The 11925-nt window shown below is 48.0% G+C and overlaps 1 protein-coding gene across 1 annotated transcript in view; it reads left to right on the top strand.

Annotated features, from left to right (window-relative positions):
• Positions 1-3073, top strand: part of ZIC2 (Zic family member 2) — a 6751-nt gene extending 3678 nt beyond the window's left edge. The window contains exon 4 of the mRNA XM_024123153.1: positions 2959-3073. Within this exon, the coding sequence (XP_023978921.1) occupies positions 2959-3073 (115 nt within the window). The remainder of the gene's footprint in view (positions 1-2958) is intronic.
• The last annotated feature ends 8852 nt before the right edge of the window (positions 3074-11925 follow it).

Here is an 11925-nt window from a genome sequence, read left to right on the forward strand (position 1 = left end):
GGCGGCGGCGGCGGGGGCGGCGGTGGGGCGGGCGGGGGCGGCGGCGGCGGCGGGTCTGGCGGGGGCAGCGGGACGGCCGGAGGCCACAACGGCCTCTCCTCCAACTTCAATGAATGGTACGTGTGAGAGGCCGGGGCCTCTCTCCCTCTCCCGGTCCCCACCCTGGCGCGGCGGCCTCCGGTGGCGATCGCCCAGGGCACCCTGTGACCGTGTTGTTAAAATTACGAATCTGATTTTTATGATGATGAAAACGATTTTACCAGCAGAAGGATTTTTTAAAGTTTTGTTTTGTTTTGTTTTTCTAAATCTAATCTAGGCATGAAAAGCAAAAAGATCCCTTCCGGAGTCTCTGAAGCTAAAAATATAAAATAAGAAATAAAAAATTTTGAAAAACCATAAAAAAATTGAACCAAACCCCCCATTGCCTTCCCCCATGCGCGCTTTCCTTCCCGCCCCTTTCCCAGGCTTCTGACAAACTGTGTACATAGCGGACTCCTCCTTCCTTCTCCGACGTGGTTTTAATGGCTTCTTGGTGTATAGAAGTTTGTCCATTTGTACTTCTCTGTATTGCGTTCCTCCTGCCTTTCTTCCCTTCCCTTCCCCAAGTGATGGGCTTTTTCTTTTCTCTTTTTAGTTTCCCTGGTTTCTTTTTAAGTAATGTGGAAGAAAATGGTTTATTTTGTATTGTGGTATTGAATATTGTGTTCCTTTTTATGAGGCAACTTGATTGTAAACTTCATGCAACTATAGACTGGAAAAAACAAGCCGTGCCAAAGTCTCCCTTCTGTTTCTTCAACATGCTGATCCACAGCGCTCACGTACACATCACCACCACCAACGCTTGTGAATGTATTTTTCTGTTAGCTGGGTTTACATGTGATGTTTTAGTGCGTTTGCAAGTTCAATTTGTTAGTTCCTGTATGAAAGATTTTGGTGGGGGGGGAAATAAACGTCGTGCCGTTAGTTTTTTCCGTAATAACACCCTTCCTTCTGTAAATACCCGTTACCATATTTATCCATTTGTAATTAAATTATGGTATTAACTTGCTACAGAGGAAACAATATTTATAAAGAATGTTTCTTAACTATAAATATGTACAATTGTGGGCATAAACTGTTTCAGATTTTTTATTTGAAGGTTTTAAGTGGTTTGATCATTTCTTGTGATATGTTTTGAGAGTAATGCATACAGAAATATAATAAAATGTGTTGAAACTGCATGACCATACTATTTTTTTCTAGCAAACTTATTCAAGGAAATGGGGGGGAGGCAGCTGAGGGCTGACATGGGTCTGGATCAGCTGCCTGATTGAATGGGAGGCACCACCTCGCATTCTGGGGAGGAAGGTGTATGCTAGAAACTGGGCCAAACTACCCCTTTGGCAGAAAGTCTCAAAATTATTTTCTCTGTCCTTTGTGTCGTAGCTGAGAGTGAATTAAATTTTTGGAAATCCCCTGTAAGGAATGGAGGCAGGAACCTTCAGGGTTTCTAATGGCTCCATTATCTGAGGGAATGCCTTTCTTTCAGCTATTTGGGCTGGATTTAAGAGCACTAAACATTTCCTTATTCTTTGTTTTCCCTCTTCCCTGCCCCCTTTCCTTTCCCTCCCTCTGAAAAGCTGAGGTACAGTTATTTTTAATTGCACGTTTAAAACTGAGCTGAGTACTTTGTTTTTGAACTTGGCTCAATGATTATAGTTTAAAGGCCCCTTTCTACTAAAAGTTTTTCTTGAAATTTTAAACAGAGCTTGCTCAAGAAATCCTGCTTATCTGCCCAGCCGCTGCTCACCAATAAGCACGATGTTCAAGGGAGGAAGGTGACAAATAGACATTTTGATTTAGGAAAGCAACAAACCATCGGCCCCAAATGAAAAGAGAACCTCTTCAAGAATTCAGTGAAATCAAATAGAATAAGCTACAAAGACGAAAATGGCCAGGTGGAAGTGAGTGAGGCACAGGACGGACCACCAGCTTTCTCTAAGGTTTGCAGCCTCACTCCCCTACCCTGAAAGAGTTTAACAGAGTTTTCAAACAAGATGCTGTAAGGAAGAAGGGAAAAATAATTTTAATAATCAAAGGGTAGGAATGAGGGCATTTGTTTTTAAATTCCTGAGCCATCAAGACATTTCCAGAACTTCCTGAGTACCTGTGTTGCTCACAAAGGCCCTGGCAGTCCCGGAGTCACCCCCCAGCGGTGAAAAGGTTTGGACGTCAGCGGCGACACCCCCATAGGACTGCCTAGCGGCGTGCAGGGCTCTCCTGGCGGAGGCCGATGGCGCGGCTGGCTGCGGCGGCCGGCCGGCGCTTCTCTCCTTCCCCTCTGGCCCTGGACTGAGCTGCAGGGACCGGCAGGCTAGGCTGGAGGGCTGCTTGGGGAGAAGGGCAACCCTGACCTCCTGGAGGCCACGCTACCCATTCAATGGGGAGGGAAAGACTGTAGCTTGGGGGCTGTGTGTGTGTCCCAGAGGGTGACAGTCGCCGCCTGGCCAGCCCTCCCCAGCGGTCCAGCGAACTGCCTAAGCGCCAGCTCCTGAAGCAATCAATCCCTTATTAAAATCAAATTTATAACCCCTAATAATATTACGGAAAATTATTCAAATAAGTGGCATATGTTACTGATCCTTGGGAGATTTCATTGAACACATTATAAGCTGTGAGGAAAACGTGTACAGTTTTCCAACGTCCCCCGCCCCCGGGGGAGAGGGCGCAGGAATCTGATTAAATGTTTGTCATAACCTGTGCAAGAATGAGATGGTCTATTCTAAATGTTTTAAACTTTTTTTTTTTTTTGGTGGAAATTATTGGCTTTGAGACAACCTCCCGAGCCCAAGGAGAAGATCGGGGGGGGGGTGATTTTAGTATCAAGGCCTGGGGGCTTTTCTTCTCATTTGGGGGAAGAAGGAAGGCTGCAAGAAGAGGACGCTGTCGCAGCCTTGCGTCGGCGGGATCGCTTTCCAGATCTGAACGTCGGAGGGCTGCCGGGGGCCTGTTAGGTCCGGGGGCGCCCATCCTGGTTGTGAGCAGGAAAGAAATTCCAGATCTGAACGTCGGAGAGCTGCCGGGGGCCTTTTAGGTCCGGGGGCGCTCATCCTGGTTGTGAGCAGGAAATAAAACTGGGAAGGGGCCTGGCGTGAGGAGGACTGCAGCCCGGGAGCGGCCTCCTAGTCCACCCTAGGGTGTGAGGGGGCGGGTGGGAGCAGCTTTGCAGCGAAATCTCTCCCCGTTCTGCTGCCCTTGCGTCCCGCCGCTTTGTCCAAACAAGTCACAGACCTGACCATGTGGCCCGGTCTCCGCCTTTCACTTCGGCCCTACGCGTTCCCGGAGGCAGGATGGGGGAGAGGGAGATGGCGAAGGTGTGAGAGCATCAGAGATGTCAGGACGCCTCAACTTAGATGCGCGCGCGGGTCAGGCGGCCCAAGGTCCCGCTTGGCCTCGAGGTACCTGGGCCTGGGAGTGGGCGGTGCGGGCGTCTCCCCTCCCCCGCCTATAGGGACCCGAATCTAACCTGCCCCTGCCTCGCCTCCAGAACCACCCAGCTGAGGCCAGTGTCCGCCTCCCTCCGGGGATCCTGAGCTGCGCTGTGGTTCGCCGCCCGCAGGGAGGCCAACTGCCGGGCCGGGGGACTGTTGCTGCAGGTCAACGCTGTCAACTTGAACTTCAGAACTCGCAAGCTCGTTCCCTTTCCGCTCCGCTCCATCCACCACCGAGTAACTCCCCTCAACGCGAGAGTCGCTTTATCTGGAGGCAGCTGGAGCCCCCTCGGGAGGCCCATCATTATTACTATTATTAATTATCGTGACCCTCACTGCATTATTAATGACCACATGATAACTGGCATCGGTATCAGTATCTCCCGGTTCAGTGATGTCCCCTGAAGCCCCGGGAGGGCGGGGGAGAAGGTCACTCCGGGAGCAGAGGCTCGGTTCTGCTCCGGGCGCGAGCAAGGGAGGCTGTGCTAGGGCAGAGGCCCGTCGGCTCGCGCAGAAAGGAAACAGGTCACAGGCCCAGCACCCCCCTGTCCCACGCTGTCCCAGCCCCTTTCCTTTCCGCTGGCACCTTCTCTCTTCCTCCGCCTCCCCACCTCCTGGTCCCTTTGTCTCTTTCTCAGACGGATGTTTTCAGTCTCGAGCGGTGTATTTTCCGCACAAAACTCTGAGATCAAGGGCAGATCATAGGCTGGACCGGAGGTTCGGGTTTCTCTGTGCTCCCCACTGTTCTCTAGCAGCCCGGGGTTGGCTAGGAAGGCCTGGGCTTTCCAGGCGACCCGTTGCCCCCCTCTCAGGTCGGCAGGAGTGGGGTGCGGGGGGGACTCTGGTAGGTCCCTGGTGAGCGCACCGGTGGCATGGACGGACTCGAGGGGACCCACCGGGTACTCACTAGGGACTCGGGTCCTACCTTCCCCCACATCACGTCACCGAAATAACCCAAAGGGAGCGCTGGGCCTGCGACCAAGAGCTAAGAAATAGAGGCCTCAGAATAACATCCCACCAAGACTTGGCTGAACCACTGGATGCGTTTTCACTTAAGCGGACACGTGGCCCGGAAAGCGACCCTCGGGATCCAAAGCAGGCGTTCAATAAAGAAAGACTTGTGGATTGATTCATTACAGTCTGATATCGCTCTCGTTCCACAGAAAGTTGCAGCGCCTCGGCCCACTGCTACCCCCAGCAGAACGCAATGAATGGGTTCTATTTTTAACTGGCAGCTCAGAACAGGGCCTGAGAAATGTCGCCCTCTTCTCTACCCCCAACCCCACCGCGGGCCTCCAACAGATTGCTGCTGGGTTTTTATTTTAGGGAAGAATCTAGATCCTTCCAGACTGAATCGGGTGATCTGGCATAAACCCTCAGGCCCGACCAGCTGGGCGCCTGAGAACGAAAAGGCAGCGCTGGCAATCTGAACGGCGTGTTGCCAATGAGAGCTCCCGTAGACCATAACCGGGGCAGCCCGAGGATTCGAGTTCACGGTCAAGGCTGTGGGGCGACTGGGGCCGCAGCGTCCACGCCCCGCCCCGCCCCTGCGCGGCCACAACCCAGATCTCGGGCGGGGTACGTGGAGCTCGGGCCCTCCCACTCCCGCCCCGCCCCCCCGGGCCCTGTCGGGGAAAGGTCCGTGCGGGGGCTCCCTCTTCGCCCTCCCAAGTTTCCCTTTTGTTCCCAAGCTTTGGAAGAGATGGCACTTCGCTTCGTCTCCAGCCCTGCGTCCCGCCCTCGCCCCGCATCTGGCATTTCGCCTGCCCCTTATGCGGGGTGAGGCTCAGAGCAGCCGCCAGGCGGGAGCTGGGGACGCCTCTTCCCTCGCGTGCGTGTGCACACACAGAGCGAGTCACACACACATGCGCTCACACATGCCCACCTCCTCCGGCATCCCCCAGCCACGGGCTCGCGTGGGTGGGCTGGACCTGAGCCGCACAGATTTGGGGCAGGTGGCCACCAGCGTGAAACGAAGTTGGGTGGGAGCTACCCTCAGTCGGGGGTCCCTCAGGCCCACTTCCCTGGGAGCGTGATGGGCCAGACCATCCGGCCTGCCCGCGCACCCTCTGACCCCCGGGTGTGGGTGAGTGGGTGGAGGTCGCGCCGCATCTCTCAGTTAAACCAGGAGGAGCTGACTGTCCCCCGACACGCACACACCGCACCTCTCCAGCCCCTGCCTCAGCCTCTTCCTTGCCGAACCTCCGAAGCCAGTTTTATTTTCTGTCCCTGAGGCCAAGCCGGTGGTCCTGCGGAACGGAACGGAGCGCAGCGCCCCTAGAGAAGGTGGGGGATAGAAATAATGGTAATAATAATTTCAAAGATAACAGCTGTAGTTAAGGCTCTGACACTGGGTGGCTTCTCAGACGTCGGCGGAAGCCTGGGGAGGCTCCAGACCACGTTGGGCTGGGAAGGGCGTGGGGTTCTCTTTGGGGGGGCATGAAGGTGGCTCTTATATGTTGCCTCCCCCTAACAAAATCTGGGGTCTGGAACCAGGCCGAGCCAGCAAGGGCCTGGCCAGAAGCCCCGCTGGGACTCTTGCTGCAGACGCGGCTCATCCTTTTTCTTTTCTTACTCCTGGCCCACTGGGCCCACGGTGGTTGGTGTGGCCGCGTGCGGTTTCTCGAAACTCTTTGGAGTCAGTTGGGTCTGTTTGCCCATTCCTCCCCCTCCACCGCCCCGGGCCTGTTCCCCCTCCCTCTCCCCGCTGGCAGATGAATGGTGGCTTTAATGAGCATGGGCGCGGGCGTTGGCCGGGCGGTTCTGAAGATGCTCTGACCTGTAGGGAGGGCGCGAAAGGTCGGGCGCACGCGGGGCCCGGCATGGACTCCTCCCAGGCCCACGCTGCTTCGATATTGATCCTGGGAGAAAGATAAACAGAAAAGCTGGACATAAGGTCATGAATACTAATGAGCCGGGGTAGGGGTTTTAATTGCTATGGACTTCTTTTTTTCCATTTAATCTTTACTGCAGACTTCGGAGTCAGTATTTTCGAGCTTCGTTTTGTTTCCTTCTCTCTCCGCCCTCCTCCTTATATTTTCATTTGAAATGCCCAGGCGAAAGAGACCCGTGTCAACTTGACTTTCTCCCTCTCGCAGGGCCGGTGTGCACGCTAGAGCTCACAGCTCACGTTCCCAGTGTGGCACTTCTCTGCTCACTAATTCTGGAAATGTAGGGGAGACTATAAAATAAATTGTTTCAATGTGGTTTTGGTGAGTCTGCTTCTTGACTTCCTCACCCTCATTGTTTCAAAGACTTCGTCTGTCCTTGGCCTTTAAACTTCCTCTTGACAATTGCATCTTTTCTCCAGGCACTGAGCTCCTTTTTACTCCAAACGGGTGCATTCCATCCCAAAGTTTCCCGTTTCTCAAGTCTCCAGAATTTGACACTGGCTTTCCCAACCACAGTGCCTAGGTGTTTCAACTTGCAGTGAATTCCTAGGCAAGTGAATTGACCAGATTACGTAAAAGTGATATTTTCTTTGCTACCTATAAGCAACAGTGAAATCTGAGACAGGGGAACCTAAGGTAATTTCCAGAAAGATTTCTGCCTCTATTCTTGATATGTATTTGATAACTTAGTAATACTATTTTTCTGAAAATAAAGCCGTTCTTGAATTGAGTTTTCTCTTGAAGCTGTATAAATTGACTGGAAATCCCATAAAGCAGCTTCGGCTGTGTGATCAGGAGAGGAGAAAAAGTGCAACCCATTTCTGTAACAGACTATGTAAAAATGTGTTGAAACCCAAGGCAAAAAGAAAAAAAAAATCAGCTCTACTAGAATAATTTCCAGTATTGTTCTGATTCTTAAAGTTTTGGACAAAATAAACCCATATTTCACATCATTGCCAATAGGTCCCAGCATTGAAGTCTCCTGAGGATTCTGTTTCACTTACACTTTGGACTTTTTTTTCATTTCAAAAGTCCAAACTTTTTTTTTCTTCACACAATGATTTATTATGTAGGTAATTTTAGGGGATACAGTTTACGGCTTGAATTATTAGACTGAACACCTCTGGCTGACACCATGACGCCTTTTTTTTCTGCCTGCAGCTGTGAGTCACAACCCCATTTTCATACCCAACCGCTGCACATTCCTTCACAATGTATATTTCCTTCTTGCAGAGATCAAACATGCTTTGGTCAAAGTGTTTATTTTAAAATACAGGAAAATTAAAACTAAACACAGCACTACTGAAAAATCCCCAAATGTATCATATTTTCCTCCTCCTGTGCCCACAAAAAAAAAAAAGTAACAAATTGCACCACGTTCTGGAATAAAATTTCAAATCGAAGGAGAACACGTAGGCACACACAGACACAATTTTCATTTTACTGTTGAAACACATCAGGAGACCTCCCATTTCTCTTGATATTTGGACTCCTGTTTGGATGTCTTTAGTTTTTCACTGTAAAAATGTCACATGCGAAAACAACGAGGACAACATATTCTTAAGAAGATGCTGACAGACATCTATTTTATTCACCAACCTATACACTTCTCATTTCTCTTTCAGTTTTCCATCTTGGTATTTTTCTTTTAATTGTATCTTCCAGAATATATCTTCAGGGGGAGAAGGATATTTTGAAGTATTTGCCAAAAGGAAGCAAAAAAAAAAAAAAAAAAAAAAAAAGTAGCTCAGAAACAGGTTAACATTTCCCCAGCATCTCAGTAGGTCTTTGGTATGTGCACGTGTTTCCTTTCTCCCTTCAAATTAAGGTGAAACATTACAAGGTAGAATCGCTCTTTGTCAGCACCTAAATTGTGTAAAGTCGATTTCAACTTCGGATCTGGAGGACAAGTTGTCCTTCTGCAGCCCACCGTCTACTGCTTTTTTTTTTTTTTGAGCTTCTCTCAGTAACCATCTGAAAGGGATCTAGACCTCAGCCACCTCTGCTCCTAGGCAGTTTACTCAGCTTCTCAAGCCTCACAGTTCTTTAGCGGGGCAGAGACTGTTAGGCTGTTTTTAATCAAGTTTGGAAGCTGAATCTTTTCCCTCTGACGACTGTGCCCAGGGGTGGATCCGGCTGAATGTCTGGCGCTGCAGGCAGCAGGCTCGGCCACCCGTTTTTCAGACACAACACCAGAGAATGGCACTGAAATAATTCCGTGTGGCAGAAATGTTTTAAAAATATTAACCTCTCTTACTTCCCATACTTCTGAGCTAAAGGGCAAGAGAAACTAAAAGGAAATCTGAAATGATATTCATTTACCTACCTAAGGCAGACCGAGAAACTGAAAAGAGAAGATCCCTTGAAACTTATACTTTACAGAATCTTTCAAATTAGATGCTGCTTAGGATGAGTGGCAGTAAAGAGTTTTTAAAAAGATTTGACTGGTTAAAACTTTTCTAGATATGAGTGACAATAAATTAATAGTCTAAAGGTCTCTTTTGAGGGAGATTTTTGGGGGGGGCATATAGAAAATAATCTACATATGGTCTTCTTCCTATTCTTCAAGGGGAGGCAAATTATAGTACATACTATTTGGATGTTTTTTTTACTTTAGATAAAGAAACAAAAATATTTAGCATTCATATATTATTGAAAATTCTTTGCAAGAGTGGAGAATCAAGGATTTTCAAGACCAATAATAAAACAAGGAATCAAATTACAGTCTTCCTCTAAAATACATTTCTTCCTCTGCTGGGTTTTCAAGTGATCTCTTTGGTGATTCTTTGTTTGTTTGAACAATCTCTTCAAATTAAAATCATTGAATATTTCCCCTATATAGCTTAACTTCTGTCACACAAACATTTCTAAAAGTTATAAATGAAAAATCAAAGACTTTTTAGAAAGCCTTAGTAACAATATATCATATCATGCCCAAACCAATTTATTGTGAACTTCTTTCATCTTTGGTAGATTATTTGATACATCAAAAAAACTCACCTTGAAAGTGTCAACTCTTCTGTCAATCTTATGAGAAACTAATTTCTAACATGCAATTTGGGGTTTATGATTTCATTTCCATTTTTAAATTCAAGGGAATTAATTCAAAAATTGATTTGGTCTAGAGAGGAGACATTATCAGTGAAAAGTCGTAAAGTATAAATCAAACACATCTCAGCTACCTCCCAGCACATGCATACACACACCCTTCTTGAGGAAAAAAATTATCTTAACTGTGGAGAGCAGTCATATCAGTTATTTGACTTCAAATGCCTTCTAGAAAAGTCTAATATAGCTATTTCACAATATGGCAAAACTGTCATCTAAAGTTCCAGCGTGACATTTTTCTAAATCTTCACCTGATAATTAACTAATTCAGAAATGTAAAACACAATTGACTTCATTGGGCAGAATATTGCTTCATCTACTTGTTAACATAGACATCTCTCAAAGCGTGCTATTGTAATCTATGTAAGTTCTCTTTTATGGCCAATTGAGTTCAATTGTAGACAGTATACTATTGTCTCGTGCCCCCAACATTTTTGCCCTTGAAAGTGAATGTTGGGCACTCTGAGGTTGGAAACTAAATCGATTGCCTTTTGTGGGAGCAAAAGATGTCTCCCTCTGACAGATGCTACTTTGGGTGTATTTTCCGCTAAGCGGATCTCAGAGCTAAATTAGCTTCATCATTTGCGGCTCTGTTTCCGAAGATTTGTGGTCCAAGTGTCAGCCCTCCCTGAAACATACCATAGTTAGTTTCTGTCTCACAGTGGCAAAGCCGCCTGTTTCTTTGCTTCAAGTTTCGTTCTGTGTTTAAAATACAATAAGTTAAAAATCATTTTAAAGAGAGCACTTTCGAGAAACACCTCCTTTCTTACTGCCAGACAGCGTTGCTCCCCAACCTCTTGGCTGAAACCCTTGCTTTCGATTTGTTTGTTTCACGTATTTCCCTAAAGAACCCAGCTCTTTGCGCTATTTAATTCTGCTTTTAAAATGCATCGCTTCTGCCCTGAATCCTTCTCTGAAACAAATTACTATCGAAAGTGTATCAGGTTCGTTCCAAATATGGGATCTGAATCAATATTCCCAAGCTGGAAATATTTTTTAAATTGTTTTTGTCATAGGAGTCCATGCTTTTGCAAGATATTTTCAACTGAAGTAGGGTTGCCTGCATTTCTCATGATAAACAAACAAAAAGTGGCAATTACCGTCTGTTTAGACCTTCCTTTATTATTATTTTTAGCCCGTGTATCATTACCTAACTGGTATGTGTTCTTCCATCCAGCTCTTGGTGATCTAGTTGAATTCTAGACATTGTGCCAAGAAGTGTATTTGAAGCAGATAAGTGCATATAATACAAATGCGTTTTGTTAGACCTGATGGATGCTATTTTTCTTTTAATAGGTTTGTAGCAAACTAACACAATAACACAATGTATTCCTTTTCAAGGTACATTGTTGAAACAGGTCTATTAAGAGCGCGTTGAGCTATTTCTCGCTTCTATTGAACAGTCTGTTGCTCAAACACAACAGCCAACAAACGCCAGCTGCCTCAACAAAAGTAGAAACCTAACCCTTTTATGTAATGTTTTAACAGAAAGAGTAGCTGTTTAATTAAAAACATTGATGATTCAGTGAAACAATGGAAACTCAAGTTCAAGTGGTGCTCTATTGATTTAAGATGATTTTTACTAGCAGTGGGTATAATTCTTTTTTTTTTTTTTTTTCCCCAGCTCTCTCTTGGGTAAAGGGGTTCCTTCTTGGGGCATTATTTGGGTGAATAGGAAAAGACAGAGATGGCTATTGCCTTAGAAACCTGATTAACGCACGTTGCTTTCAGAGTAAGGTGTTTAATTTATAAGTGCACCCCATATTTTTTGTCAGTTTATTCGCGGTGGGGAAGCTTTGAAAGTAGCTCCTCTCAGCAGGTTAAAAAGTGAAGTCTGCGTCCTGGCATTTAAATGTCTTTGTTATTGTGTCAAGCAAGTTGTTGAAAACCGCATGCCCGGAATACTAAGGTTGGGCAGCTAGACGAGGCAAGTTGTGTGTGTGTGCGTGTGCGTATGCGTGTGCGCGCGCACGCGCCCCTGGCCGCAGGGTTGTGTGCGAGGACAATTATTTTCATCAGCTGCTTGCGCGCCAGACTGCTCCTCTTTGCAGAACCGACGGCCTCCGGGCTTTCAACTCTGGAAGCAAAGCAGGAGGAATTCCTGCATTGAGACTCCCTCCTTGGGAGCGTCGAACCCTCTCAGCCGTGGGGAGCGGGGCTCGGTCAAGGGTACTCGGGTCGCCCCCAGGGAGGGGAGCACTCGAGGGCCGCGAGGTTCCGGGTACCGGCCCCCGGCGACCTCCGCGAGGATGGCTCTGTAGCGGCGGCGGCCTCAGGGCCCAGGTGGGCGGAGGCAGGTGCGTCCCTTCGTCCCCGCAGCCGGCGCAGTCCCGGACGCACTCGGTGGCCGTGTTTCGCACTCCTTCCTCCCGACCGGGCCCTCAGTCCCCGCTTCCCAAATCCCTCCCCTCCCCCCTCCCCTCCCCTCCCCCCTCCCCTCCCCTCCCCCTCCCCTC

The sequence above is a fragment of the Physeter macrocephalus genome, chromosome 13 (assembly GCF_002837175.3).
Source record: "Physeter macrocephalus isolate SW-GA chromosome 13, ASM283717v5, whole genome shotgun sequence".
In the NCBI taxonomy this organism is placed as follows: Eukaryota; Metazoa; Chordata; class Mammalia; order Artiodactyla; family Physeteridae; genus Physeter; species Physeter macrocephalus.